The sequence below is a fragment of the Trametes versicolor genome (genome assembly GCF_000271585.1).
Source record: "Trametes versicolor FP-101664 SS1 unplaced genomic scaffold TRAVEscaffold_8, whole genome shotgun sequence".
In the NCBI taxonomy this organism is placed as follows: domain Eukaryota; kingdom Fungi; phylum Basidiomycota; class Agaricomycetes; order Polyporales; family Polyporaceae; genus Trametes; species Trametes versicolor.
The window spans coordinates 840,933-865,874 of record NW_007360328.1 but is presented as its reverse complement, the minus strand read 5'-3'; the positions used below and the strand labels follow the sequence as shown (position 1 = coordinate 865,874).

Here is a 24,942-nt window from a genome sequence, read left to right as displayed (position 1 = left end):
ACCCGCGTCTGCCGTATACACATGGAGAAGTGCACATTACCAACCATCGTGTTCGCCTGGGAGGAGGATCCGGACGTCGATGAGACTGCTCTGTAGTGCTTTCCCGACACCATGGGAGTTCAGGAACTACTGCAATATGCGTGCACATGCGGCAGAGGCATACCCATGACTTGCGCGCAGGGAGGGAGAAGTGCCGTGTGCGGACGGCCGTGATTGAGAAAGTTGACACCAATATAATCAGGCGAGCACGAGGAGGCAAGGAACGCCAACGTGCGGCATGGTGATCTTGCTGCAAGAATGGTGAGCGTGTGTGAGTAACAGAGGGAAGACGTCGTACCTGGATCCGAACGTGTCAGTCCTCAAGGCCTCAAGCTTCACATGCACATCTATAAGCAAATCACGCGCAAAACCACAGGCAAGAAAAGGGAGAAAATGAAATTATCAGTGTATATCATACTGCCTATGCCGACTCGCAAGGGACCGCCTCCCTCGTCGACTGCCACCAGTGCTCGCCCCCACTCTTCAAAGAAACCTCTGGACCCCCGACCACGCCTTCTCGTCGACCTCATCCCACACATGGGTGGTATTCAGCTCGTCCCCATACGCAACGTGGAAGTCTCGGGTAGGCGGTCCGCACTCACCACGTCGCCATTTCTTCAGGCTCGTTGAGCAAGACGGCAGCTTGATGCAAATGGACGCCAGCGATCCAGAGGCCGCCGCGCTAGCTTGCACGAGACGTTCGGCGAAGCCGTTCAGGTCCACTTCGCGCAACACTAGCTCCAAGGGGGTTGGAGTCGCGCATATCGAGTTGGGGCCGCTAGGCAAGAAGCTGTCGCAGTCTAGAGTGAACCGGAATTCCTTCAGGCATCGAAGCGGAGCTACGATCCTGGATGCCACCGCGTTCTGTTCGTAGCGCAATCAGTCAACGCCCTCTCTGTTCAGCGACACAGCGACTTACGAGAATCCGTAGCGCATCGAGGTGCTCCTCGCCTTCATCCGCGATCACCTCGATGTGAAGCGTTTCCAGCCTCCTCGCACCCTGCTCGGCGAAGATCTCCAAGAACTCCTCGTCCCGGAACCAGTCTGTATTCCAGAACGCCAGGTCCAGATGGACGGGTCGAGCATCGTGCAGTACCTCCCCAAGCATATAAGGCTCGAACTCTCCGTCCCCGGCCTTGAGTTTCACCCAGTCGATACGGCACGAGATCCCGAGGCCGTACAGAACCTCTGGCGTGCCCTCGTAGTAGCGGAGCGCGCGCCATCTACCGTGCTCCAGCTGGTTGTCTTCGTTGCGATCGCGGCATATGTCGAACTCGTCGATATCAAACGGCTCCTGCTCAGGGTTAAAGCTGTGCGTGTCGAACTCCTGGAGGTTCGGAAAGGTGCGTGCAAGGTAACCCGTGACCGGACAATCGAGCCGGGTGACGTAGAGGGTGAGTGAGATGAGTTCGGGGAAGACGATGGCCTCCGCCTTGCTGTAATCATGGGCGCAGGTAATCAAGAGCTCCCTGAGCGAGTGGCGCGACCTGTGCAACAGAGCGATCAAGTCATCGTCGCCCTCGGTAATGGATTTATAAGGCTCAGCGATCAAGGTGTCCGCGTCGCCGTCTTCGTCTTCGCTTTCAACGACCTTCTCGTCTTCGTCTTCCGTGAAGGTCTGATACGGCAGCCGCAGATTGGCGTACACGAGCTCGGACCGCAAGTGTCGCAACAACCTCCTTGCGTGTGAACCAACGTTGTGCATGCACAGCGACTTGAGCGTCGGCAGCTTCGCGATAGCGTACGGGAGCTCGTAGTTTGAGCGCAGGACACTGTCGGCATAGTGCAACTTGAGCGAACGGAGCGCGCCTTTGGTGGCAAGCACCCGGAAGAGCTGAGCGAGACTGTAGCCTGTGTAGAAAGGGAGCGTGGTGGCGGAGATGGTGAGCGTGCGCAAGAGGCATAATCGGTAGTCGCCATCCGCGAACATGAACCTGACGAAGGAGTCGATTTGCTCGTTGTGCAGGGAGACGCCGTCCGCGAGGAGGTGCCGCGCGCCCGCGTGGTGAAAAAGGCGGCAGGTCTGCATGAGCGTACAGACCGTCTTGCGGTCCATGGTGCCGCAAAAGCCCATGATTTGAAGAAGGACGTCATCGTTGAGGAGTGGGCGGTTCATGTTTTGCAATCTCTCTATGAAAGGAAAACATTTCCAGTATCAGCCGAGGAAGCGACGAATTATACTGCAACTCACTTGTTTTCTGTCGGCTAGGAATGGCTCGCGAATGCGGGAAGATCGGGAGGGAGATCGCTACCCAAGCGAGGCGCAAATGTTCTGGGATTTAAACGCTGTCAGCGTGGAATGAACACTTTGTTAGGACCTTGTGCGCCAAAGCGTCCAGCGGTGGTCAAGGACCTGTCGACGTATATCACGCTCATGCGTGTTTATCACAAGACAAACAGGCTGAGACACAGGTGTTCTCGTGTGCGCGGGTTCAAGGCGAAAACGCTTGCGTATCACACGCTCGAAGGGCATGGTGCCGTAGTGAAGATAGCTCATTTGCCTTGATATGATATATTGGTTGCCTATGCTGTGATAATGGTGAGTAAAGGCTTATGGTAGAGGGAACACTTCGCACCTAGAACGTGGAAGTCTTCAACTTGAGGCGAATCACGCGCGAAGCCACGGGGTACATAAGTAAGAAGGTATCAACCATGAGAACTCAAACACCATTAACGTCGATCATAGCGTCGTCGTACTGCACCGACTTGATGATGATTCTCTCGACCCGCCGAACTATACCAGCTTCAACCGAAGGTAATCAGATGAACCTACGGACACCCGACCACGCCTTCTTGTCATCCTCGTCTCGCGGGTGAGTCGCGTTGACCATCGCATCATACGCGGAGTGAAACTCCCGGATTGGCGGCCCAAACACACCGCGACCGCCCCTCTTGGGTTTCTTGTAGGAAGTCGGCAGCTTGACTGAGACAGATACCAAAGACCCGGAGGCAGCCGCGCTGGCTTGCACGAGACGCTCTGCGAAGTCATCTCCATCCACTTTATGCAGCGCCCGCTTTAAGGACGTATTTCCATTTGATACGGGGCCGGGGCCATAGTACCCCAAGAAGTCGCACTCGATATCCAGCCAAAACTCCTTCAGGTAGCGCAGGGGGGCCACAATCCTAGACGTTACGGCGTCCTATTCGCGGTACATCAGTCGGAATTCATTTTATTTGCCACACTGCCACTTACAAGTATCCCCATCGCATCAAGGTGTTCCTCGCCGTCGGCGGCATATACACTGATCTCCAACGTTTCAAGCCTCTCGACGCCCTCTTCCTCGAAGATCTCCAGGAACTCCTCGTCTAGAAACGAAGAAACACCCCAGAACTCCAAGCACAGATGGACCGGTCGAGCTTCTTGCAACGCCTCCGAAAGCATGAAGGGGTCGAGCGCGCTATCCTCAGACTTGAGCTTCACCCAGTCGATGCGGCACTCAATCCCGAGGCTGAAGAGTGCCTCGAGCGTCCCGTCATAGTAGCGCAGCGTGCGCCACCTCTTACACTCCGCCTGGTTGTCCATGTTGTCGTCCCGACGGTCAGCGAAGTCTAAGATACCGAACGGTTTGTGATCCGGGTTGAAGGTGTATACCTCGAACTCCTTGAGGTTGGGGAACATGCATGAGAAGTAGCCCGTGACCGGCGCGTCGAGAAGGCCCGCGTGGAGGGTGAGCGAGGTCAGGTTGGGGAAGACGAGCGTCTGCGCCTGGCTGTAGTCGCTGGCGAACGTCATACGCAACTCCCTGAGCGACTGGCACGACTGGTGCAGCGCGGTGATCAGGTCGTCATCCCCCTGGCTAGGTCCATCGTTGTCAACGACTGCCGCGTCGGCGTCCTCGCGGTCTTCAATCTGGCCGTCATCGTCGCGTCCCATGAAAACCTGGTATGGCGTTCCCAGATTGGCGTACACAAGCTCAGACCGCAGGAGCTTCATCAACGTCCCCCCGTGCCGCCCACTCTGGTACATGCAGAGCGACTTCAGCTTTGGAAGCTCGGCGATCGCATACGGGAGCTCGGGGTGGGAGCGCAGAAGGCTTTCGGCGTCATCCAACTTGAGAGAGCAGAGGGCGCCCTTTCTGGCGAGCCGATGAAAGAGCTGTGCGAGGATATACCCCGTGAATAGCGGCAGCGTCGTGGCGGAGAGGGTGAGTGTGCGCAGGAGGGGAAACCGGTGGTCGCCGTCCGCGATCATGAATTGAATAAAGGATTCGACTTGCTCGTTGCAGAGGGAAACTCCGTCCACGAGGAGGTACCGCGCGCCCGCGTGGTGGAATAGGCGGCTCGTCCGTATGAGCGTACAGACTGTCTGGCGGTCCATGGTGTCGCAGAAGCTAATGATATGAAGCAACACATCGTCGTTGAGAAGTGGCTTATTCATGTCTACTTGCGAAAGAAGGGTGCTTCTACGTTAGTTGAAGAAGAGATAGATTACACTGGAACTCACTAGTTGTCGGAAGACTCCGAGTGGCTCGTGTGTACCGTGAGGAAGAGAGATGGAATCACGAGTGAACGTAGGCTTATATACTGGTCAGTACCAAATGAACTCTTTGTTGTGATATGCACGCTAGACATCTTAGCCGCAGCCAAGGTCGGCGCTGCGACTTGGTGTACGCAGGCAACTTGTGTTAATCACGGACCTTGGGAGGGAGGGGCATGACGCCGACTACTTGAACTAGAGATGAGCTTCTTCAATGTATTGAGAGCAAGTTCTCATAGGATATGCCCGAGCTCCCGGATGACCGTCGTAGGATGAATGCGCCGCGAACAACTCGGAAAAAGATGACACACCGTCTGCAGTCCGAGTCCACGTATTCGACACCCATCGCATAACGCGCTGTAACGCACAACGCCACTAGCACCGATGATCACGGCTTAGCCTTCTTCAGCCACCTGGTCCAAAGGACTTTATGCACCAGATATACCTTCAGCGGACTCTGCGGGCTCATATTGGAAGGCGACGAGTTGGGGAAGAGCTTCAAGATGGGGGAGCGAAGGTGAGTGTAGTAATCATAAAGCGCCCGTTCAGCGACCGCTGAGGCCTGAGGCCTCATGAGGAGGCGAAGGCGCCGCCGCGTAAGTAGAACTCAAGCTTCAGTACACTGGTGGGTCTGCTACCGTCTCCAACGATTTTGAGCAGGTCGCTATCCATCGCACTCGTCATCCTGATACTCCACATAGCACCGGGCGGGCTATATACATGACCCATCGGGCACACCGTTCAGTATATATATACACAACTAGGGACGAATGATGCTCCATAGGTGCGCAAGCTCCCGTCTCTCCTGAACCTCTATCCGCAAATCAACGCAGGGTAAGCTGCCCATCAAAGGAGCCTCCACGGCCAAACACACTGCTCATAGCCTCCGCAATGCACGGCGGTACCTTAAATGTGCACGGCTCGTCGTCTTCATGGAACAAGAGATCGCGTACATCTCTTCCGTATGGAATCTCAGGTGTGCGCACCGGACCAACCTGCGCCTTCTGGTTCCCGCGAGTCCGATGATTTAGCAATGACAGCGTGACCGACTTCGGAGGCCTCGGGTAGCGGTTGTAGCAGAGGTGTTGAGCCATGGAGTCGAGGTTCCAGCCTTCTGTCAGCTTCTCAACGAAGCGGAGGTTTGGTCTAGTTGTCGCCACAGAAAAACAGAGTGCGAAGGTGATGTCCAAGGACTCGAGCTGCGTCAAGGAAGCGGCAATCCGATCGATGAAGTCCTATCTATATATGAGCTTCAATGTTATGGGGAGAAGATGGTGAGGCGTATGCTTACCCATGCCTTCTTGGTGTCCAAGTTCTTTTCGAAGGGTCGAATATACAGCGTGAGACAGAGTGACAAGAGATGATCGCCCATCCCCGGAGCCACAAACAAAGAGAGGTAGTGTAGGTTGATGAGGGACGCGCCGGTGGACATGGATAGCTCTAGATGTAGCGGCCGCGCGTGTTGTAGAGCTACATTGAGTTTTGGGAGTTGAAAAATAGGGTGTTCGTCGTGCAACATCAGGCTTGGGATGTGGGATTGGATGGCGAGCACGAAGAGAGCCCTAGATGAGCCGCTGAACCGGCGCAGAGACGTCAATGTGCCAAAACGCCGCTGCTGCTCCTGATTGATAACGCGCTCCTCCGCGAGAGATTCGCCTGGAAGAATGTCGACGAAGAGCATGCGTAACTCGCGGAGGCTGGGGAAGCACCGCACCAGCTCCAACATCCGCGGGATGCGCCCGCGCCTGAGCGTAAGGGATGTGACGTTGGGAAATGGTACCTTGGGAGGCCAGCAGCCCGAGAACCCACTCAGGCTCATGCGCTGCATGGAATTGCGCGAACTGGACGACAGGGCCAGAGCAGGAAAACTCTCTTCCTCGTCCCAGAGTTCTTCGTTAACGGAGATATGGGCGCTGAGGAGACAAGAGGACAAGTTCTCGAGCATCAGAAAGCCTTGGGGTCCCACGGAGGTGATCTTGAGATGTTCAAGAGTCGAAAGCCGGGCGACCGTGTGGGGGAGCTCTTCCCATGAGCACAAGAGGTCCTCGCTGTATCTCACCGTCAAGGTGAGAAGGCGGCCGTGCGCGGCGAGGTTGCTGAAGAGTTTGTTGATCAACAATCCGGACCAGATAGAGTTGGTGGAATTTTTGGGGCTCCTCGCGAGGGTGAGATGACGGAGGAGAGAAAGACGAGAAGATGGGTCCGTGAGGATGAAGGCGTCGAAGGATTCTATGTGTGCGTCTGTCGTGAGGGAGACGCCATCCTGCAGGAGATACTCGACCCCCATCTTGTAAAATTCTTTGCGTGTTTGCATAAAGGCGCAGATAGTATTCGCATCCGCAAGGTGCATGATCTTCAGCAGAATGTTGACATTCAAGTAAGGCTCGGGGAGTTCCATCTAGGATGACACAGAATGAGCAGGCGCTCATGCCGACCATGTCATACTAGTGAGACTGGACGTACACTGCCGCGTAGTGATATCTAAGGACTGTTCAGTGCTCGAGAGTGAGAGAGTGTGCGAAGGACTATGAAAACGTACTTCGCCAACTGCAAATCTTATAAAGACTGGGGGAGCACCTCCCGCCACCCACGTCGACAACAGAGAAATCGCGTCGAGCTGATGGTACGCCTTATTCTTTGTTTTCGTTGTTTCTGGGACTGAATATGGATGAAGGCTGACAGACCAGACGAACAACAAACGCCCTGAACGGCGATTGCATTGGGTGGCGACGACCTTCGAGGGCCTCGCTGCAGCATGAACACAACATTGCTTGTAAAGCACGAGCTAAAAGATGCTGAAACATGGCTAGTCGTTGGTCGGATATGAGTGTCTTCATAAATGTCCTCTGTCCTACAGTTTGGTGAGTGTCGAGCGAGTGTGAAGACTATGTTATGGAGGAAGTTCCGAAAGCAACCTGGAGAGATGCGGCTATTAATTGCAAGGCGATATCGCCAAGCGCTAATCCTAGTCGTGTCGATCTTGGGCGTCTATGCAATATCGAATAATACAGCGCGAGGTACCAGAGCATCAGGTACACGATGAGCGTAGTGAGCACCATTCTATTTGCCAGGACATCGATAGAGTCAACAGTCCGTGTGTGCGGCAATGAATGGTCAAAATACGGCCCGGATGAGTTACTACGCAGCGAACTGCCTCACCGGGCTCTTCACCATCATCCAGCGCTAAGGCGATTCGCCTTCTCATTCTGCTACCGCGAGGACCATCTTGGACTCAAACTTGTTGGACAGCTCTTCCGCCTTCTCGCTGGACGACACGATATTCTGAACAGGCTACACCATCTGCGCGCCGCTTGATCTCATGTCCAGGCGAAGCTATGCTGGCTCTATGCACGAGAGACGGGCTTCCCGGTTTCGGGTGTCGGATGAGGAGCTCATGAAGTCCGTCGTTATATCTCTCCAATCTTCGTGCGCAGTACTCATGGAGATATGTAAAGCTTTGTGCTGAGGGTAGCGTGAGTCCACGATTCTAAGCCATGCACTTCGCCCCAGCACTAATCGCATAACCAGTCTACTGAGCTACGCGATGCAACCTAAACCTGCTGAGTCAACTCCTGCAGAACCTGAGCGCGAACGGGAGAGAGATTACTCCGCAAGGATACACGGCGCGCTCTCAAACTCGATCTTCTCGATAGGCGACCTCTTCCGCGATGGCCAGAAGGGCGTGCGCTTCCCGAAGGACCTGATCAAGGTGTTAGAGCAGAAGTTGCAGGACATCGCTATGGGCAGGGATCCTGCGTACGTTCAGTCCTGCGATTTCAGCCCGGAGGACAGCTAATCGTGATCACAGCTTTTCCGACCAGCTCATCCGGCGCACCATGGCCGTCTTCTACGGACAAGTCAAGGACGAGACGTTCCGGAGACAGATGAAGGAGAACCGGAAGATCGAGGAACTTATATTGATGTTCGCGACCAACGCAACCAACGTTCTCAAGAAGGAGCCGACGCTACAAGGAGACGGGTGGAAGGTTGAGCTGAACAACCACATCGCGCAGTTCGTCCGCCTTCTCCGCGACTGTCTTCGCCACATCAGCCACGTCTCGCCCGAGCTCACTGCCCGCCTGGAGATGTACATTACGAAACTTGCACCTGCCCAGCCGGCATACTCGGATTCCGGGTATGATTCTCCATCGACTTCGAACAGGGACTCTGTCGGATCCTCGAAGCGGGCCAGTATGCAGGCCAGTGATATGCCGCTGGTCCTGACCGCTGCGCGGTTATTCAAGCTGCCTGTGAATGTTGTACAAAAGGAGATCGAGGACATGGCCTCATATTGTACAGACAAGGTGCGTGTTTCTCTCTGACCGTGTCTGCACATCAACTAACTCCTCGCAGGCTGCGTTGAACGATCTCAAGGTATTTCTTGATATGACCATCTTCCAAGCACGGTACAATTGGTACTCATGATGCCCACAGACCTGCCTCAAGAACATCAACGCCGGCGCACCCTTCCCCTTCCGCCGAGAGGACTTTGACAGCGAAGCCGCGTGGCAGTACTGGCGAGCCCTCGAAACGTCGCATCTCTCGCAACTCATGGTCGCAATGGTCTCCTTCAAACCGGAACTCGCCAAATCAACACCCTCCGACGCCCAGTCGCCCACCCTGGCCAACGGCGCTCGTCCCGGGTCCTTGTACACCTCCGGTCGACCAGAGTCCGTATATTCTACCTCGGCAACACAGCGACATGCATCTATCAGCAGCCGCCACTCCGTTGCCTCTCTCGGACCGAGTACTGCCGATGACATGTTCGAAGGAGATGATGACATCCAGGTCGGCTTCCACTTCACGTTTATACCCCCTAACCCGCGGAAGTACTACAAGCGTCTCCTGGAGTACTGCATTACCGCCGACCTCGAGGCTATGTTGAGTCCTGCGGTGGGCGATGACGATGAGGTCTCACTCGGGATCCTGTCGGCGTCGCATATCGAGCTCATCAACGAGTGTGCGCTACGCTGGCGAATAGGACAGCCGTACCGCGTCGCGTGCTTCCTGGATATCGTGCGCCAGTTCTACGAGCGTAACGAAGTGCCATTGGAATGCGTTCCAGAGGCGCTTGCGAACATCACTCGTGTGACAACCGAGATCGAGTTGGAGAAGTGGCCCACACAAGACGTCGACTACCTCGCGCAAATCTATGGCGGTCTCTTCAGCACCTTCCTCTCGCAGCTATACCATTCTCTCGACGGCATCCCACATCTCAAGCAGTCCGACGTCGCGCCGTACTTGTCCGTTCTGGAGACAGTTCGGGAAAGCGGGCTATTGGAGCGATACGATGTCGATGTATCCGCACGACTGCAGGACATCCAAGTTCAGGTACGGGACGTGTCTGCACGATTCTACGGGCAGAAGATGCAAGAGCTGCAAGCGGCACCGGGGGTCAATCGTGCGCTGCCGATGCTCCTCATGACCGACGAGATCGAGAAGAACGCGAAGTTGCTCGACAAGCGCTTCCCAGAGCCTATTCTTGGGTGAGTTGACTGGAAATATGAAGCCGCGTTGGAAATCGCCAGCTACTGACGGGCGCGAAGCCACCTTGACATCGTCTCGCTGATGCTGGAGGTGCAAATACCACATTTCCTCATGGACTTGGACGACTCGAAGAAGCGACTATTCGAGGACTCGATGAACGGGCCGACACCAGACGTTCCGATTCAGGACGTGTTTGCGCTCTACCGCCGGACAAAGACCCTCCTTGGGATGTACAAGGCATTCTGTCCAAAGTACGTCTTTGTCAACTTTGCTTTATCCCGTTCTGACTTGCGGTGTGGTAGTGGGGAGATCCAGTTCGACCTCGGTGGATTCTTCGAGCCGTACGTGCGGCAGTGGCTGGTGAACACCGACAACAAGACGACGCAGTGGGTACAGGCGGCGATCGCAGCCGACAAAGTTTGTGCTACTGGCGTTCAGAACTTGACAGCGTACACTGACGAATGACCCAGTTCCAAGCAGAAGGCGAGGAAGGCCACAGCTCGTCAATCGTCGACCTGTTCGACTCGCTACGTAGTCCAATCCAGTTCTTGCAGGACTTGGAGTGGATCGACGAGTACCAAGAGGCGCGGTTCTTCACGAGTCTGTCCAAGGTATGGCACGTCCCAAACGCTACTGGGTGCGCTGCTCACCCGAATTGCAGACCATCAGTAAAGCCCTCAATCAATACTGCACCACCATCGAGGAGCTCTTCATGACGGAGATGTTCCCGCGCCCCACGGAGTACATCCAGCCGCAGAAGTCGTCCGCATGGCTCGAGAAGGCGAAGTCGCTCACGGACCGGAGCGAGAAGAAAATCGAGGCCTTCACGTTCCAGCCCGAGTCGTGCGTGAAGCTGAACAATATCGAGGCCGCGCGTCGCCTACTCGACAACATGTACGCGCAGATGGAGGCGGACAAGAAGATGGACGTGCTGGAGCAGAGCGCGCCTCCCGTCCCGGAGAAGGTTGACCGCGGCGACCGCTTCCTCTTCACCGTCAAGGTCGCAATCGCGGAGGGGCTCGTACCGCTGGACAGCAGCCCGTCGTCGAAGTTGGATACGTTCGTGACGCTCAGCGATGAGCAGGGCAACCGGCTAGCGAAGACGCGGACGATCTACGAGACGCTCAACCCTCGATGTAAGTTGATATCTCGTGCTGCTGCCTGCGCGCTTCGGCTAACGTAGGTCCTAGGGGACGAGTCGTTCGATCTCTCGGTCGAAAAGCCTTTGTGGATCATGATCAGCGTGCGCGATCGCGCATTGGTGGGCAAGCACGACACAGTGGGTCGTGCCTACCTCTGCCTGGACCCGAAGCGGTTCGGCGACTTCCTGACGCACGACCTGTGGATGGACATGGATACCCAGGGTCGCATCTTGCTCCGTGTCAGTATGGAGGGCGAGAAGGACGACCTGCAGTTCTACTTCGGACGTGCGTTCCGTTCGCTGAAGCGCGCCGAGAACGACATGGTTCGGGTGTTCATTGACAAGGCACGTCCCAGCCCGTAAGTACTACCCACACGTGAGAACTAACGCAACTGCTGTCGCCCATAGATGTCGCCATACATCCGGCAATGCTTATCAAGAATTGTGCTGAAGACGCTGATCAAGTCGACGCAGACTGGCGGGAGCATCGACTACAACAAGGCACTCGGCAACGTGACCGCGCTCTTCGGGTCTCTCGGGACCAAGGACGACGTGCAGATCCCGCTGCCGCAGGCGGAGAAGCCACGCATCAGGCCCGAGGCGCTGACGGACGTCGAGATCGAGCAGGCGATCGTGCCGCTCTTCGACTTCTTCGACGCGAACCTGTCGACGCTCAACACATACCTGAGCGAGGCGACGAAGGACATGGTCATGTCGCGCGTGTGGAAGGAGATCCTGAACGTCATTGAGGGCCTGCTCATCCCGCCACTGTCGGACGTGCAGAGCGAGATGAAGCCCTTGAGCGACAAAGAGGTCGACATCGTCTTCAAGTGGCTGAGGGTAACGTCGCTCGCTCCCCGAATGGCTCCGAGCGTTGCTGATTGTTGCGCATAGTTTTTGCGGGACTACTTCCACGCTGGTGGTGAGGGCCCAATATCTCTGGAGGCACTCCAGAACCAGAAGTATCGTGACGTGCTGTCTATTCGACTTTACTACGACTGGCATACGTGAGTCCGCTACCCTGTTTGCCTACGCGGAAGAGTCCCTGCTAACGGACTTGCTCAGCGATGCACTCATGGAGGAGTGCGTGCGTATGATGCAACACAGTTTACGTGCGTCACCCTCGGTCAAGAAACGTGCCAAGAGCGTGTATCAGCAGCGCAACCTCGGCACGATCAAGAACCGCAAGAAGGAGAAGGCGCAGGAGAAGGAAAAGGAGGTCAGCAACGGGGAGACCATCCTGAGAATCCTCCGCATGCGGTACGTCGTTGCGTACGTGCGCCTGCCTAACTACCACTGACAGCGCGCGACGCAGACCAAACACCTCGGACTTCATCGCGCAACAGCTGCAGGCGCTGAACAGCCTCGCGGCGGAGCGAGACGCGCACGCGAAGGAGGTCGAGAAGCGGAAGCTGCAGCGGCCGCGCCAACAACCGCAGGTGCCCCCCGTGCCCTCCATACCACCCGTGCCGGGACTGCCGCCCAAGTCCTCGTAGGCGCCATCTCTTTCGTGTTTATGAGTGTCTCTTTGTCGGGCAGATCCTTTGGCTTCCTGGGATGGATACCACGCATACTATACCTCTTGCCCACCTAGCTGCGCAGCTGACTCTCTTGCCCGTCTATGTTCCTTTTTCCTTATTACTGTGTTCGCTGCTTTGCCATGCAACTCACGTCTCCCTTGTATACTCGCTAATCTCCGAACAGTTGAGCCCCGGAATGCACTTACGACAACAGCGATGTATCTCGTGTGGTGTGCCCTTACACTAAGGCGACGCGGCTGACCATTAGGCATCGGTACCGGATTCAGGGATGACAATCCAACAAGCTATGAAACAACTTCAAACATGGGAATAAGTAGTAAGTCGCCTCATGTTCTACAAAGGCTATTCAGTGACATAAATAGCTTCTAGACATTGCATGCGTGCACATCGTGTGTGCCACGAGGGGCGTGTGTGCTATGCTTGAGTGAAGTCTGAACGAGGTCGCCTGCCAAAGAGGGACAGACCGTCGGCACCGTGATGGTGATGATGGGGTGCTCCGGCCTGATTGGTCGGAGGCCCCCATAAAGCCCATTCGCCGGGCGGTGTACGTCTTCTAGGGTCACACCGGACTGAGAGAGTTCACTTTCGGGCTACCCGACGGGGTGTGTACCAGGAGGTGGTCGTCGACTTGGGCAGGTTCCGCGGGCCCGCTCAAAGTCCGCCCATCTCCGACGGGGTTTGAACGGCCAGAACGGCCGGCTCCCCACGCGAGGATCCAAGATCACTGCCACCAGCCACCCCGCAAGACTCCGCCGCAGGCGCTTCCCACCGCCAAGTCCTCCGAAAGTAGGTTCGCAGACGGGCGCAGCCTCGTCACCTCCTCCGTCGCCGTTATATGGTAGTCGTCTTTCCTCCGCGGAGATTATTGAGGCTCACCTTTACAGGGTTTGCGAACCACAACTCTCCGACATGTCGCCTCGACTGTCGCAGACTCTCACCCTGCAGCATAATGACCGCATCTGCACATGTCAGAACAGCAATTCTCGCGCAGAGAGTGGCCAGGGACATACGGCGAGGCCCTCTGTGGAGCCACAGAAAGGAGCGTTAACGCATGGTGCGGGATATGTTTAGATTCACTCGGGATGTCCTGACACCGTCCAGCAGGCAACCAGCACCGGGCCAACAGGCCTTCGTGCATGTCAAGTTTTGCGAACACGGCATAGCGGTCCAATGAGGACGATCATGACTCGGGGCACATACGTCCCTGCTTTGTGGCGTAGAACGCATGTATGCTGCCGCTCCGGATTCACGAGTGGTGCTACGCTTTGAGGTACTGTCAACGTCTACTTATACGGCACCCGTCTCGGAGCCGGTTTGCCCACTCACCACAGCCATCCTACATCTCGCTACCATGGTTTCTGCAGGCGTTCTAATCTACTCTGGCTTCATGCCTCTAATCAAGACGTACGCCCTTTCGCCACTCGACTCTCACCTCCTGCTCACCTTTGTTTCTAGGTTTGCTGCGCTCATATGCGGCTACGTCCTAGTCAAAATGGACATGTTCCCACCAGCCGCTTCTCGCGGGCTGTCGATAATCAGCATGAACATTGCGCTCCCCGCGCTCATTTTTGCAAACATAGTGCCATCGTTCACGCCTCAGAATATCTCCGCGCTAGGACCCGTCATCTTAATCGCCTCGATTTACATGCTCAGCGGCTTCATCATGGGCATCATCATACGAGAAGTCTGCTACGTCCCGCGTAACTTCTGGCAGGGCATAGTGATCATGACGGGTATGAGCAATTGGGGCAACCTTCGTGAGTACCGGCTTGATCATTCTCTCACCTTCTAACGCAATCTTTGCCGCAGCAAATGCCATCGTGCTCTCGGTCATGCAACAGCCGCCATTCAACCCTCTTATTGACCCCGCTCGTACGTATCCAGTAGATATCTCGCCCACGTGGTGCTCATATTCTTGATAGTGGGCGTCTCATACGTGTCGATCTTCACTGTCTGCTACCACGTATGCTTCTGGGTCTGCGGTGGTGCCCATTCGCTTTCGTGGGACTATCTTCCGGGCGTCCCTCAGGGAGAGGATGCAGAGCGCCACGTCTCCTGGAAGGAAAAGCCCATTGGCGGCCTCATCGCACGCTACATCTTGCGCCTCCCTGCGACCCCGCCGCCTCCTCTGGTCATCGACTATGTCAAGAAAGACGAGGAGGACCCCTACTACGAAAAGGAGGCCAAGGTGTCAGTCGAGGTCTTGGACGCCCCCGTTTCAAATATCCCGAAGGTTGTGATAACCGACGAAACCGAGCCAGACTCGGACATCCAGCTCGCAAGACGGACATCGCGTAGGTCCGCAGTGTCGACGTTCCGGTCGAGGAAGCTTCCGGGCTCTGTTCCCCCGTCTCCCCTTCGCGTGACTATGCCATCTTCTCCCCTCCGGGTCACGATCCCTGCTTCATCCCTCAGGACATCAGTGCCGTCGTCTCCACTACGGGCCGGGCCTCCTCCACCTACCCCACTACGCACTGTAGTCGCGGCGAGCCCGACACACTCTTCCGCGTCCAGTGAGACTGTCGCCGAACCTACCAAAAACGCTGACCCGTCGTTCCCAAAGACAAAGCACTGGCTTCACACCATTTTTCATCCGCTCGCGGCGCTCGTGAAGCCAGTGACGATTGCCATCTCAGTCGCACTTCCGGTCGCTCTTATTACCCCACTGAAAGCTCTCTTTGTCGATGTATCCGCCCAGGGTGGGCCGACTTGGCACGGGCCTGACGGGCGTCCCCCGCTGGTCTTCGTCATGGACACTGGTGAGTCCCCATTGATACGGAAAGGCACGAATGCACGGTGATCATTTTGCCCAGCCCAATTCATCGACACCATCGTCGTTCCACTCGCACTCATCCTCCTTGGCGCGTCGTTCGCACGCATCAAGGTTCCGCACCCGCTCTCGCGCCTACCCATCATGGCGATGCTGCTTGTGACCGCGGCGAAGATGATCGTGCTCCCGGTTATGGGCGTGTTCATCGTCCAGGCGATGGTGCACCAGGGCCTCATTTCGGCCGACGCCAGGGCGGAGAAGTTCGTGGCAATGCTTTTAAGCGGCACGCCCGCAGCGGTGAAGTGAGTGTTCCTTGCGGACGTGTTCGCGCGAGCCTCGCACCGTCAGGCTGACTTTGCATGTGCGCGCATCAGCCAAATGATCGTGTCTTCCCTCCATGCACCCGACGGGAATGTGGACACCATGGCGGTACGTCATTTGCCGGCGGGCCATGTGGGCGGTAGCTGATGGAATGCTTAATTTCTGACAGGCCTTTTTCCTGATTCAATGTGAGTATCAGCTGCTTCGTACTCGCAAAGCTAACAACACTGACCTTCGTGCAGACGTGTTCATGATTATTGGGTCGTCGTGAGTAGCTTTGACTACTTCGCGTTTTTGCTGTGTGGACTCATCTTTGGCTACAGCGTGCTAACGACGATCTCACTTCTTCTCGCTTGAGGCCGTTTGGGGGTTTGAGGGGCGGAATATGCGGTCTTTCTCCGGTTCCTTATGATCTATGGCGCATGTTTATCGCGGTAAAACCCGCGCGGTCACTTGTTCTATGTTCCCATCGCTACTTGCGCTAGTATACTTCTTTAGACGTCATTGCCGGCGGCGCACATGTTTGCGGTGCCTTCACCGTTCGTACCTGCATACATAAAGCCGCGCCTCCCCGCCAAGAGTCGAGCGCGATCGTCTTGCTCGCTACACGCTCCTTTCTTGTCCATACCATGGAGTCCAAAGGCATCCGTATGCTCGCTGCATTCTTTGTGGGCTGTCTGTTCCTCTTAGTCACCGGCGTTACGGCATCTCCAGGTCTGCAGCTTCTTGTCCTTCGCACGGGTTAAGGTTCGCTGATACAACACTCACGCTGTTTGTTCAACGTTGCTCAGTCCCAGACGACACTGGTGGGTGTTGTCGTTGTATAGGCGACTCTTGGTACCGGGCTTTGTACTGATTGCGAGGGTCTAGCTGTAGTAGCACTCGCCGACGACGACATGCCGACCAATCTCCCCGCGCCGACGTACACCGGCCCGGTCCAAGGCAACGCCTCCATCGTTATTGACGCGCCGCTCGAGAAAGTGTGGGCCGCGGTAATCGACTTCCCTAGCTATCCTCAGTGGTACGTTCCATGTTGTATTTTTTGAGGACCGGGGATGACGGCTAATGTCGAATGGCTCTGTCGACAGGAACCCGTTTGTGTAGGTCTCGCTAGTTTCGAATTTCCGCTTTATGCGCTGAACGAACATCGCCCTTCTTGCAGACGTAGCCAGGTCGTGACGGACAAGGACAAGAACCCGCTCCCCGACCAGACTCCGGTGGAAGACGCGTACCTCGTCATGAAGGTCCACATCCCGCCGTCGCTCGACGACTCGATCCCGACGATCTCCGTGTTCGAGCAGATCACTCACGTCCAGCCGGACCTGCACCGCGTCGCCTGGAACAGCACGCTCCCGAGCTGGTTCGTGAAGGCCGAGCGCTGGCAGGCGGTGAGCGCGACTGAGGACGGCAAGACGCTGTACGAGTCGCGCGAGATCTTCGCGGGCTCGGGCGCGTACGCGATCAAACTGTTCATCTCTGGCGACCTGGAGAAGAGCTTCATCGCGCAGGCGGAGGGGCTGAAGGCGTATGTCGAGGGCCAGGCGTAGCGGTCGTTGTAGTGGAACGTTTGGACTATGGTACTAGGACCTCAGAGGGACGATTGTCAACGCGTACATAAAGCGTAAATCTACTAGCTGTCGGACCCTCCTGGATCACTCAGGTCAATGGCGTTTTGATGTGTCACAGTGTGCCTATGATTACCTTGAATATGTTTGTCGTAAAATCCATGGTCAGTTGTAAGCGTAGGATGAATATTTGGACGCACCAATGAAATGGTCGCGGCGCCCGACGCCGAAGAGGGATGATCGCGACCGTGCCACGAGGGAGACCAGCGCTAAGTGCTAATTTGGTGGTATACCGTATAGGACTTTCTGCATTCATGTCCTTGACTCCTTACCATCATCTCCGGATCCCCTATCGCCAACATCAATATTGTGAAGACTACATGGAAGACGGCATGAGAAATGGTAGAGATTCTGCAAAAGAGTCAAGGTGAGTTGGTTGTCGACTTACCCGCGACGCATCTCAACCCCATTGATCACGATGTTCAGCAGGGTTTCTTGTCTTGACGGAGATCGCCTACTAGGGCACCCGTTGGCACAAGCCGCTACTGGGATATATCTAAACAAGTCGTGCCAGGTCCTGCGACAGCCGTTGTTCCGTGCCAATGAAATTTGGTTGGTCAACTAATGTCATAGACACACAGATCTTCATCCGCGCGTATGCAACGCTTTGCCAAAGGTGAAAAGCGATGAATTAATCTGTGTAAATATATGTTGCTGATGGCTAGGAACTATGTGCAGAGTCGCCCCCACTCATACGCGTCAAGACCGCCGAGCGTTGTCAGCCACTCAGCTGTGAGTATATTACTCATATCACCTTGTTCCGGAAGTCATAACATGTCCCATACAGATGGACGGTGCACGTATAAACCTCGATATCCAGCTGATCATTCTGTCCGTCTCCGATAACGAGACCATATGTCAGCTCATGCGAACATGTCGCTCTCTCAATCACCACGGCGCGAAGGAACTCCTCAACAGAGGCGTAACTCTCGACGTCGAAGCCAAATCGGCGGTCCGATCCTTCATGCTATTCCTTGCGCGCGATATCCCCTACCGCCTTCGCCACTTTGACCACCTGGAACTGGTGCGGGACTGGGACTCTGGGGAGCCACGAGCGACAAGACTGGAAGTCGGGCGTCTGCTCCGCTCGCTCGTGCTGGCTCCCTTCGATCCCTGACCATTGAACAGGTCGAATGCATCTTGGACCTCGACGACGTTGATCTCGCGGGCGCCATGTCAATGGTAGGAACACTCAAATCCATCTATATGACCGACGTTGGCGAGCTTGGAGCGAAGATGCTCAAGGAATCGCGGTCCGCCCTTGACACTGCCGACATCAGCACGGATCTCTACAACGATGACATGTCCGATGAGGACGAAGACGATGATGGCGAAGACGAAGAAGAAGAAGAGTATGATGGAGAGACTACACCACCGCGCCTCGATAGCAGCAAGCTGACCCACGCCCTCCGTGGCTCTCGAAAGTCGTTGCACTCGCTGATTACGTATGGCTGCAGGTGGACGCATGACGGCCCCCGCTATCCACTTCTGGTCTACCTGGTTATTGCGGCCATCGACAAGCCTCGTACGCGTGACTACGTGTATATATCCCCCAACTTGCGACGCCTCTCGACTTTTGATTGTAACGACATGGACAATGGTTTCTCCTCTACTCTGGGCGCATATGAACAACTTCGAAGCAAGAACCAGCGCGAGCAGGCACGTTATGGGACTTGGTCTTCCCTATGGCAATACGACGGCCCGCTCTCGACGCTCTTCGCCCTCGCGCCCATGTGCCGTATCTATTCGCTTGATCTTGTACTGGAAGAGTCCGAGCCCGACGGAGTAGGCATGCTGCGCTCATGTGTCGATGACGCTTGGCCCCGACACATGCACTTATTATCCCACAGCGCACGGTGGCTGTTCAACGCCGACTTCCTGGCCACCTGGACTCGTCCAACCCTGCAATCTCTCCTCCATCTGCAGCTGGTGTTCTCGCTTCGCCCGAAGCATCGAAACGAGGAGGAGGCTGATCCCCCGATGGACTTCTCTCGTGCTCTGGTATGTGTGACACACTCTCCAATGCAATGCACCCTTTGCTGAAACCTTGTCCCAGGATAATGTCGTGATTTATATCGTATCGGCGATGCACTCGCTTCGCTCATTCTCATTGTCCTTGAATGCTGCACCGTACACCTCCCCGAAGCCCCCTGTCGCTACGTACCCGCTCGGTGCGCTGGAGCAGGCCTTGGAAGAGTGGGACATGGACGCGTTCGCGCGGCGTGTGCGCGCGGCTGGCGCGTCCGGGCCCCTCCAATCCGTCGCGCTCCATATATCCAAGCATCGGACGCGGGCCGAGGAGACCGTGCTGCTCGGCCCCGTGTACGCACTGCCAGGCTTGAAGGCGTCAGAGGAGGTTTTGCAGTCGACATACGGTCATTGACCATTCCCTCACTCTCCACTCTCATCGTTTCCATTCAATGGGACTGAACTTCTTTGGAACCTACTAGACTCGTCTTTCGGAGTTGCGATTGAACCGATGTCGGCAGAAGAACCATGTAAGTGGCGCGTCGCATCGTTATACGTGAGCAAATACCTTTCACCATCTCTCTTAACGCTCAACAAATTATGTCGAGGACAAGCGAGTACTGGTGAACGGGGACGGCTGTGTAGGTCTTTCTGATTGAATCATTCTCCCTCCGTTCAGGTCGATACGCAACGGACAGGAACCTGCTCGTCGACAAGACTCCGACTCGGAGGACGCGTATCTCGATGTCACTAGACGACGTGATCCTGACAATCAACATGTGCAAGGAGATCATCTACGCTCAGATGCCATTGTAACAGGCAAAGAGGGGATCGTGCTTTCAAGTTTATTGCGATTGTGCCATTTGGAGGGAGGCCACCAGCGCTCGAGTGGCAATGCCCGATCTCGACGTAACATGGGTCTCCTTGTCTTTCTTCCACCACATGCACCGCATTAAGGTCTACCTAGTACCCTCCCGCATGCCTTCATCTCCCTTGTACTCGCTCACTCACGCGACGGCTTATAGACTAGATGCGGCGCTATACAAAGGCCTTGTATTTGATGATGTCCGCGCCAACGCAGGCAAAATCCCTCCAACAAACATATATATTGCCCCTCCCATCAGGCTGGTTTTTCCCGCTACCTCATTTCGTACAGCTTCAAATCCGGACAGTGCCTCACAAACCTCCAATAGGGACCATCTTGGCGACGCATATTCATAGACGTCACTACAGTCATTTACCAAATTGTAAGTGTCTTCGAATCTAATCCCCAGAGTCCAATCTCATAACACGCAGCCCTAGATGACTCATCCACAACTCAACAACGACATTTTGCTGAGCATCGCGTCATTCGTGGACCATGGAACGCTGCGCTCCCTCATGGGAACATGTCCCTTACTTCTGGAATATGGTGCTAGACGTCTCCTCTCGAACGGCGCGTCTCTCGACGAAGATGACGCAAGAATTGGGTCTTTTATTTCCTTCATGCTCAAGGAAGGCCATTCAACGTACCGCATCAAGCTACTTCGGTCTCTGAAGTTATCAACGCCGTATCACCCTCATGCCCCGCGACCCCCTGCGTTCCCGGAGACTACCGGCATGGCGCTTGCGAGGCTGTTTCGGGCAATTGCTGCAGATGGCGACCTCCGCAACCTGTGCATCAATGGTGCTGAGCAGTTTCTGGGGCTACATCCTGACGTCTCTGCAGCCATCGCCCAGCTGACGAAGCTCGAGCTGTTAGAAATCACGAACGCCGGACTGCGCACTATCAACATGCTGAGGAGCCTACACTGCCCCTTGAACGAGGTCACAGTTTCGCTGCCGTCTCTGATGAACGAGGTAGACGGTGGGATTCTATCGCTCCAGGACAGGAATCTGATGTGGTACCTATACCCCTTCGCCGACACCCTGAAATACCTCTCCATGGCACGCTCTATAAGCGCACCCGACGGCCCAGTGTACCCCAGTGTCACCTATCTCAGTCTCTTTGCCGCAGAAATCCGGCATGTACATCATTACGTGCGGACATTCCCCAATCTGCGCATTCTATCCACCCAAGACTGTGCTGTTCGTATCCACGGGGCGGAATACGGACCACGGCGTGCGCGCAACATGTCCGAACAAGAAACTTTCGGGACGTGGACATCGCTCACGAGCTACTGTGGCTCCATCCTGACGCTGTACCTGCTGGCCATCCCGAAACACATCCCTAAGGTCGTGATCAAAGAAATCGATGCCGGACTGGATTCCGGGATGCTTCGCACGGTCCTGGGTGGTGCGCGTCCGCTGCAGCTGCAGATCACCATAGACGGCGCATTCTGGCTGCTCGACTCCGACTTCTGGTCGGTGTTCACGCACTACGGGGTCGGTGCGCTCCGACATCTCAAGCTCGTCGTCAAGGTGGACGCCCTTGATGAGGCGACGGACATCCCCGCAGCCTTAGTAAGTATGTCTATTAGGGCAGCTACAGAGTATATCCTGACCATGTCTGCAGGAGTCCGCGATCATGCATGTCATCAAGCCACTGCGAGTGACCCTAGTTGCCGTCACAGTCGAGCTCGATCTCTCCTGGTGCCCCGCCTTCAGCAAACGCGGACCTCACTCGCTCTCAGCCGACCCGGAGGTGATGCTGGATGGATGGGACATAGACGCCTACGCACATCGGATTCAAGACGAAATGGGCGTCGTGTCGGACGTGCTTCAGTCCGTCACCGTCGCCCTGTGTAATCATAGCACCCGGGAAGATTGCGAAGTCACTCTGGGTTCAGATGACCATCATTTCGACGATTCAGACGACGAATACTGGGGCAGTGACTCGGATGGCGAAGACTTGATGGACATTTAGGGCCAGCACCCTACGAGAGGTGGATATGATTATTGGTAGAGGGGCTCGGATTATCCTGCTACTGCTCAGTGTGTAGTACATACTTATATGGTATGTCGCGTTCATATTCTATCGAAGTTCTTTGGAGTTTGAAGCTACTACTTGTCCTCATTACAAGTGCTATGATCTCCCGGCATTTTCCGTGATATCAACATTTATCCGTATGATTGCGCGCAACTTCAACCCATTCGTCCTCCTACGACATGCCAGATACACCGGTGACCCTTGAGCTACATGCACATAAAATGCTGCTCTGCAATCTACGGCTACTGCAGCTTATGAGCTATCGCCCTCTAGACCTAGCTAGCGCCAATCATCACTGAAGTACGCGTGTTAGGCGAGTTCAAGGCTCCGAATCCGAGACGGCAGGCGACACCTTGCTTCTTGACCCCCACTGGCACAACCTGACGTGGATTGGCCGTCTTGCTCAAGCCTCGCGACTGGTCAGTGCTCCAAGTAGAGGACAGGGTGAGGAGATGGGTTTCTTCAAGGGGTGTAAGTAGTAGACTGACCGAACCGTCACAGTACTTGATCACTGGCAGTTTAAATTTGGCGACGCCCCTCCCCTGTGTCGAACTCCCCTGGCAAATATCGAAGACACGCAAGACCAGAACTCCTTGGTGTGAGTGAATGGTTAGATACTAGATTGATTTCTATGCCACGTCTCATCGTATTGATCTCTATGCACAGTCACGATGGCTGACGGCGCCCGACTCAATCACGATGTCCTACTGCAAATTCTGTCCTTCGCCGATCGGTACACTCTCTGCGTGCTCATGCGGACCTGCGGCTTCTTCAATCACCACGGACCAAAATACATCCTGCAAACCGGTGTTTCCCTAAGCACGGAACTCGCGAGGGACATCGCGTCCTTCATGCGCTTCATCGAGTCGCGCGACACACTCTACCGCCTCTCCCACATCCACACCTTGACGGTGTCGGCAGAGAAGACATACTATCAGGGGCCAGATGCAGCCACGAACGCGGCCCGATCCGGGAAGCTTCTCAACACACTGTTCCTCTTGCTTGCTCGTGCCGACAATCTTCGCGTTTTGGTTCTCGAGGAGACCGAGGGCGTTCTAGGGTTGCGCCCGGATCTCGCTGACTCCATCGCTATGTTGGGGTGCCTCACGACACTGCGTGCGACTACTCTCGGACGGCGCGGCGTGAAAATGCTCAAGGTATTGCGGTCCACCCTCACCCATGCGGACCTCACCATGGACTTTGACGAGACTGAGAAGGACACGAGGGATCATAACCTCAATGAGGAAGGAAGCTCCGACGACGAAGACACCATGCCTACACACCTTCTCCACGGCTCTCAGAAGTCTCTGCGTGAGCTGTCGATATCGTGTGCGAACGGGACGCAGCAAGGACCCCGTTACCCATGCATGGCTCGCCTTCATGTGCGATGCATTGACAAACCCCACACAAGCCATTACGTCCACCCATTCCCAAACCTGCAGCACTTCTCCACCTCAGACTGCAACTTGAGCCTCGTCGATTCGCTCCCCGTGGACCAATTCGAACGCCTTCGGCGCACGAACCAGCGTGAGCAGAGACTACATGGTACATGGTCCTCTCTGCGGAGCTTCTACGGTCCGGTCTCCACTCTCTATCTTCTTAGCCCCTCATGTCACATCCGGTCGCTGAAGGTCGACGATAGAGACGTGCGAAAAGAATCCTCGTATCCTTCTAAGACCCACATGCTACGCTCTGTTCTGGACGCTTGCCCGCAGCACCTGCACCTCAACTGGACGGGTGGCCGTTACCTCCTCGATGACGACTTCTTGTCCATCTGGAACCGACCGGTTCTGAGCTCCCTCGCCCACCTCCATCTTAGCGTAACGCTCGTGTCAGGCGAAGACGATGACAACAACATGGACCTAGTGCGCACTATGGTACGCACGCACGCCCATCTGTTCACGCTCCAGATACTCAGGCTCATGTCTTGCCACAGGACAACGTTGTCTCCCGCATCGTGGCACCGCTTGCTTCCCTTCGTTCGTTTTGGCTCACCCTACGCTGCTCCCCCATGATTCCGTCCCCCTTCGAATTGCTCTACAACAGGGACTCCAGGTACCCGCTTGTCCCCGTCGAGCGAGCGCTGGCAGAATGGGACGTGGACGCCTTCGCGCATCGCGTGCGCGCAGCCGGCGCCCCTGGGCCCCTCCAGTCCGTCATTCTCCACATGTCGGGACACCGGGCGCGGGACGAGCAGATCATCCGAGTCGGGCCTGTGTACGAACCTGACGACGCTTCTAGTGATGACGGGGACTTCATAGCCGAGGAGGCACGAGAGATGATAGAATTCAGTATTGAAAACCTTCGCGCTCTGGGGTAATGAGTCTGTTCCTTTTCCGAAGGAAGATTAAGCGAATTGCTTCTAATTCAAATCATCCTGCCAGTGTGGAAGAGATTCGGATAGATGGGAGTGCGTTCGCCAAGTAGCACTAGGAGCTGCCCTCAGGCCTCAGGCTCAGCCGCCGGAGCACTTCGACTTCTCTCGCTCTCGCTCTCGCCATCTGAAAAATTACATTCCGAAATTTCTAAACTACACCGCCTCAAAAGGCTCTCTGGGGGGCGGTTACGAGAAAAGGACTTGGACGCGGAAGTCTCAGATATCTAGCACTTGCCCAGCCCGCTCAGGCCTACTCCAGCCTACTCGTTTTAGCGCCCGTGAAATCAT

The 24,942-nt window shown here is 55.7% G+C and overlaps 8 protein-coding genes across 8 annotated transcripts; 6 read left to right on the top strand and 2 right to left on the bottom strand.

Annotated features, from left to right (window-relative positions):
- The first annotated feature begins 677 nt into the window (after nt 1-677).
- On the top strand, nt 678-1,138 carry TRAVEDRAFT_59584 (uncharacterized protein). Its single transcript, XM_008042349.1, has one exon. It carries the CDS (start codon nt 686-688, stop codon nt 911-913), a length of 228 nt encoding a protein of 75 aa, XP_008040540.1. The 5' UTR covers nt 678-685; the 3' UTR covers nt 914-1,138.
- Nucleotides 1,139-3,232: 2,094 nt separating this feature from the next.
- Nucleotides 3,233-5,024, bottom strand: TRAVEDRAFT_73070 (uncharacterized protein; the record flags this gene model as incomplete). The annotated part of the gene is made up of 3 exons (XM_008042348.1): nt 4,962-5,024; nt 4,484-4,910; nt 3,233-4,422 (listed from the first exon to the last, which is right to left on the bottom strand). A coding segment is annotated over exon 3 (1,185 nt), but the record flags the coding sequence as incomplete, so codon positions are not given.
- Nucleotides 5,025-5,276: 252 nt separating this feature from the next.
- Nucleotides 5,277-6,914, bottom strand: TRAVEDRAFT_49356 (uncharacterized protein; the record flags this gene model as incomplete). Its single annotated transcript, XM_008042034.1, has 3 exons — nt 5,277-5,329; nt 5,391-5,751; nt 5,808-6,914. The coding sequence occupies 3 exons, from the start codon at nt 6,912-6,914 to the stop codon at nt 5,277-5,279; spliced, it is 1,521 nt and encodes a 506-aa protein (XP_008040225.1).
- Nucleotides 6,915-7,740: 826 nt separating this feature from the next.
- TRAVEDRAFT_30040 (uncharacterized protein) lies at nt 7,741-12,871 on the top strand. Its single transcript, XM_008041891.1, has 15 exons — nt 7,741-7,915; nt 7,972-7,989; nt 8,045-8,272; nt 8,325-8,820; nt 8,870-8,890; nt 8,951-10,002; nt 10,063-10,254; nt 10,306-10,420; nt 10,474-10,614; nt 10,665-11,139; nt 11,194-11,489; nt 11,553-11,984; nt 12,039-12,151; nt 12,210-12,404; nt 12,460-12,871. The coding sequence occupies exons 1-15, from the start codon at nt 7,836-7,838 to the stop codon at nt 12,638-12,640; spliced, it is 4,035 nt and encodes a 1,344-aa protein (XP_008040082.1). The 5' UTR covers nt 7,741-7,835; the 3' UTR covers nt 12,641-12,871.
- A 1,165-nt stretch (nt 12,872-14,036) lies between these two features.
- On the top strand, nt 14,037-16,133 carry TRAVEDRAFT_49354 (uncharacterized protein; the record flags this gene model as incomplete). Its single annotated transcript, XM_008042033.1, has 9 exons — nt 14,037-14,089; nt 14,141-14,442; nt 14,495-14,557; nt 14,608-15,444; nt 15,499-15,757; nt 15,830-15,884; nt 15,946-15,964; nt 16,019-16,043; nt 16,100-16,133. The coding sequence occupies 9 exons, from the start codon at nt 14,037-14,039 to the stop codon at nt 16,131-16,133; spliced, it is 1,647 nt and encodes a 548-aa protein (XP_008040224.1).
- Nucleotides 16,134-16,672: 539 nt separating this feature from the next.
- Nucleotides 16,673-17,323, top strand: TRAVEDRAFT_127555 (uncharacterized protein; the record flags this gene model as incomplete). The annotated part of the gene is made up of 2 exons (XM_008042347.1): nt 16,673-16,801; nt 16,964-17,323. The coding sequence occupies 2 exons, from the start codon at nt 16,673-16,675 to the stop codon at nt 17,321-17,323; spliced, it is 489 nt and encodes a 162-aa protein (XP_008040538.1).
- A 3,348-nt stretch (nt 17,324-20,671) lies between these two features.
- On the top strand, nt 20,672-22,214 carry TRAVEDRAFT_21669 (uncharacterized protein; the record flags this gene model as incomplete). Its single annotated transcript, XM_008041826.1, has 2 exons — nt 20,672-21,811; nt 21,864-22,214. The coding sequence occupies 2 exons, from the start codon at nt 20,672-20,674 to the stop codon at nt 22,212-22,214; spliced, it is 1,491 nt and encodes a 496-aa protein (XP_008040017.1).
- A 734-nt stretch (nt 22,215-22,948) lies between these two features.
- TRAVEDRAFT_49351 (uncharacterized protein) lies at nt 22,949-24,597 on the top strand (the record flags this gene model as incomplete). Its single annotated transcript, XM_008042032.1, has 2 exons — nt 22,949-24,154; nt 24,214-24,597. The coding sequence occupies 2 exons, from the start codon at nt 22,949-22,951 to the stop codon at nt 24,595-24,597; spliced, it is 1,590 nt and encodes a 529-aa protein (XP_008040223.1).
- Between the last annotated feature and the right edge of the window lie 345 nt (nt 24,598-24,942).

Bases quoted from the DNA above. Each gene is read 5' to 3' on its own strand.
- TRAVEDRAFT_59584 (XM_008042349.1), top strand. From the start codon at position 686: ATGCAAATGGACGCCAGCGATCCAGAGGCCGCCGCGCTAGCTTGCACG.
- TRAVEDRAFT_30040 (XM_008041891.1), top strand. From the start codon at position 7,836: ATGTCCAGGCGAAGCTATGCTGGCTCTATGCACGAGAGACGGGCTTCC. The intron at 10,255-10,305 runs GTACGTCTTTGT...GCGGTGTGGTAG, and splicing joins TACAAGGCATTCTGTCCAAA to TGGGGAGATCCAGTTCGACC. The intron at 12,405-12,459 runs GTACGTCGTTGC...CGCGCGACGCAG, and splicing joins CTGAGAATCCTCCGCATGCG to ACCAAACACCTCGGACTTCA.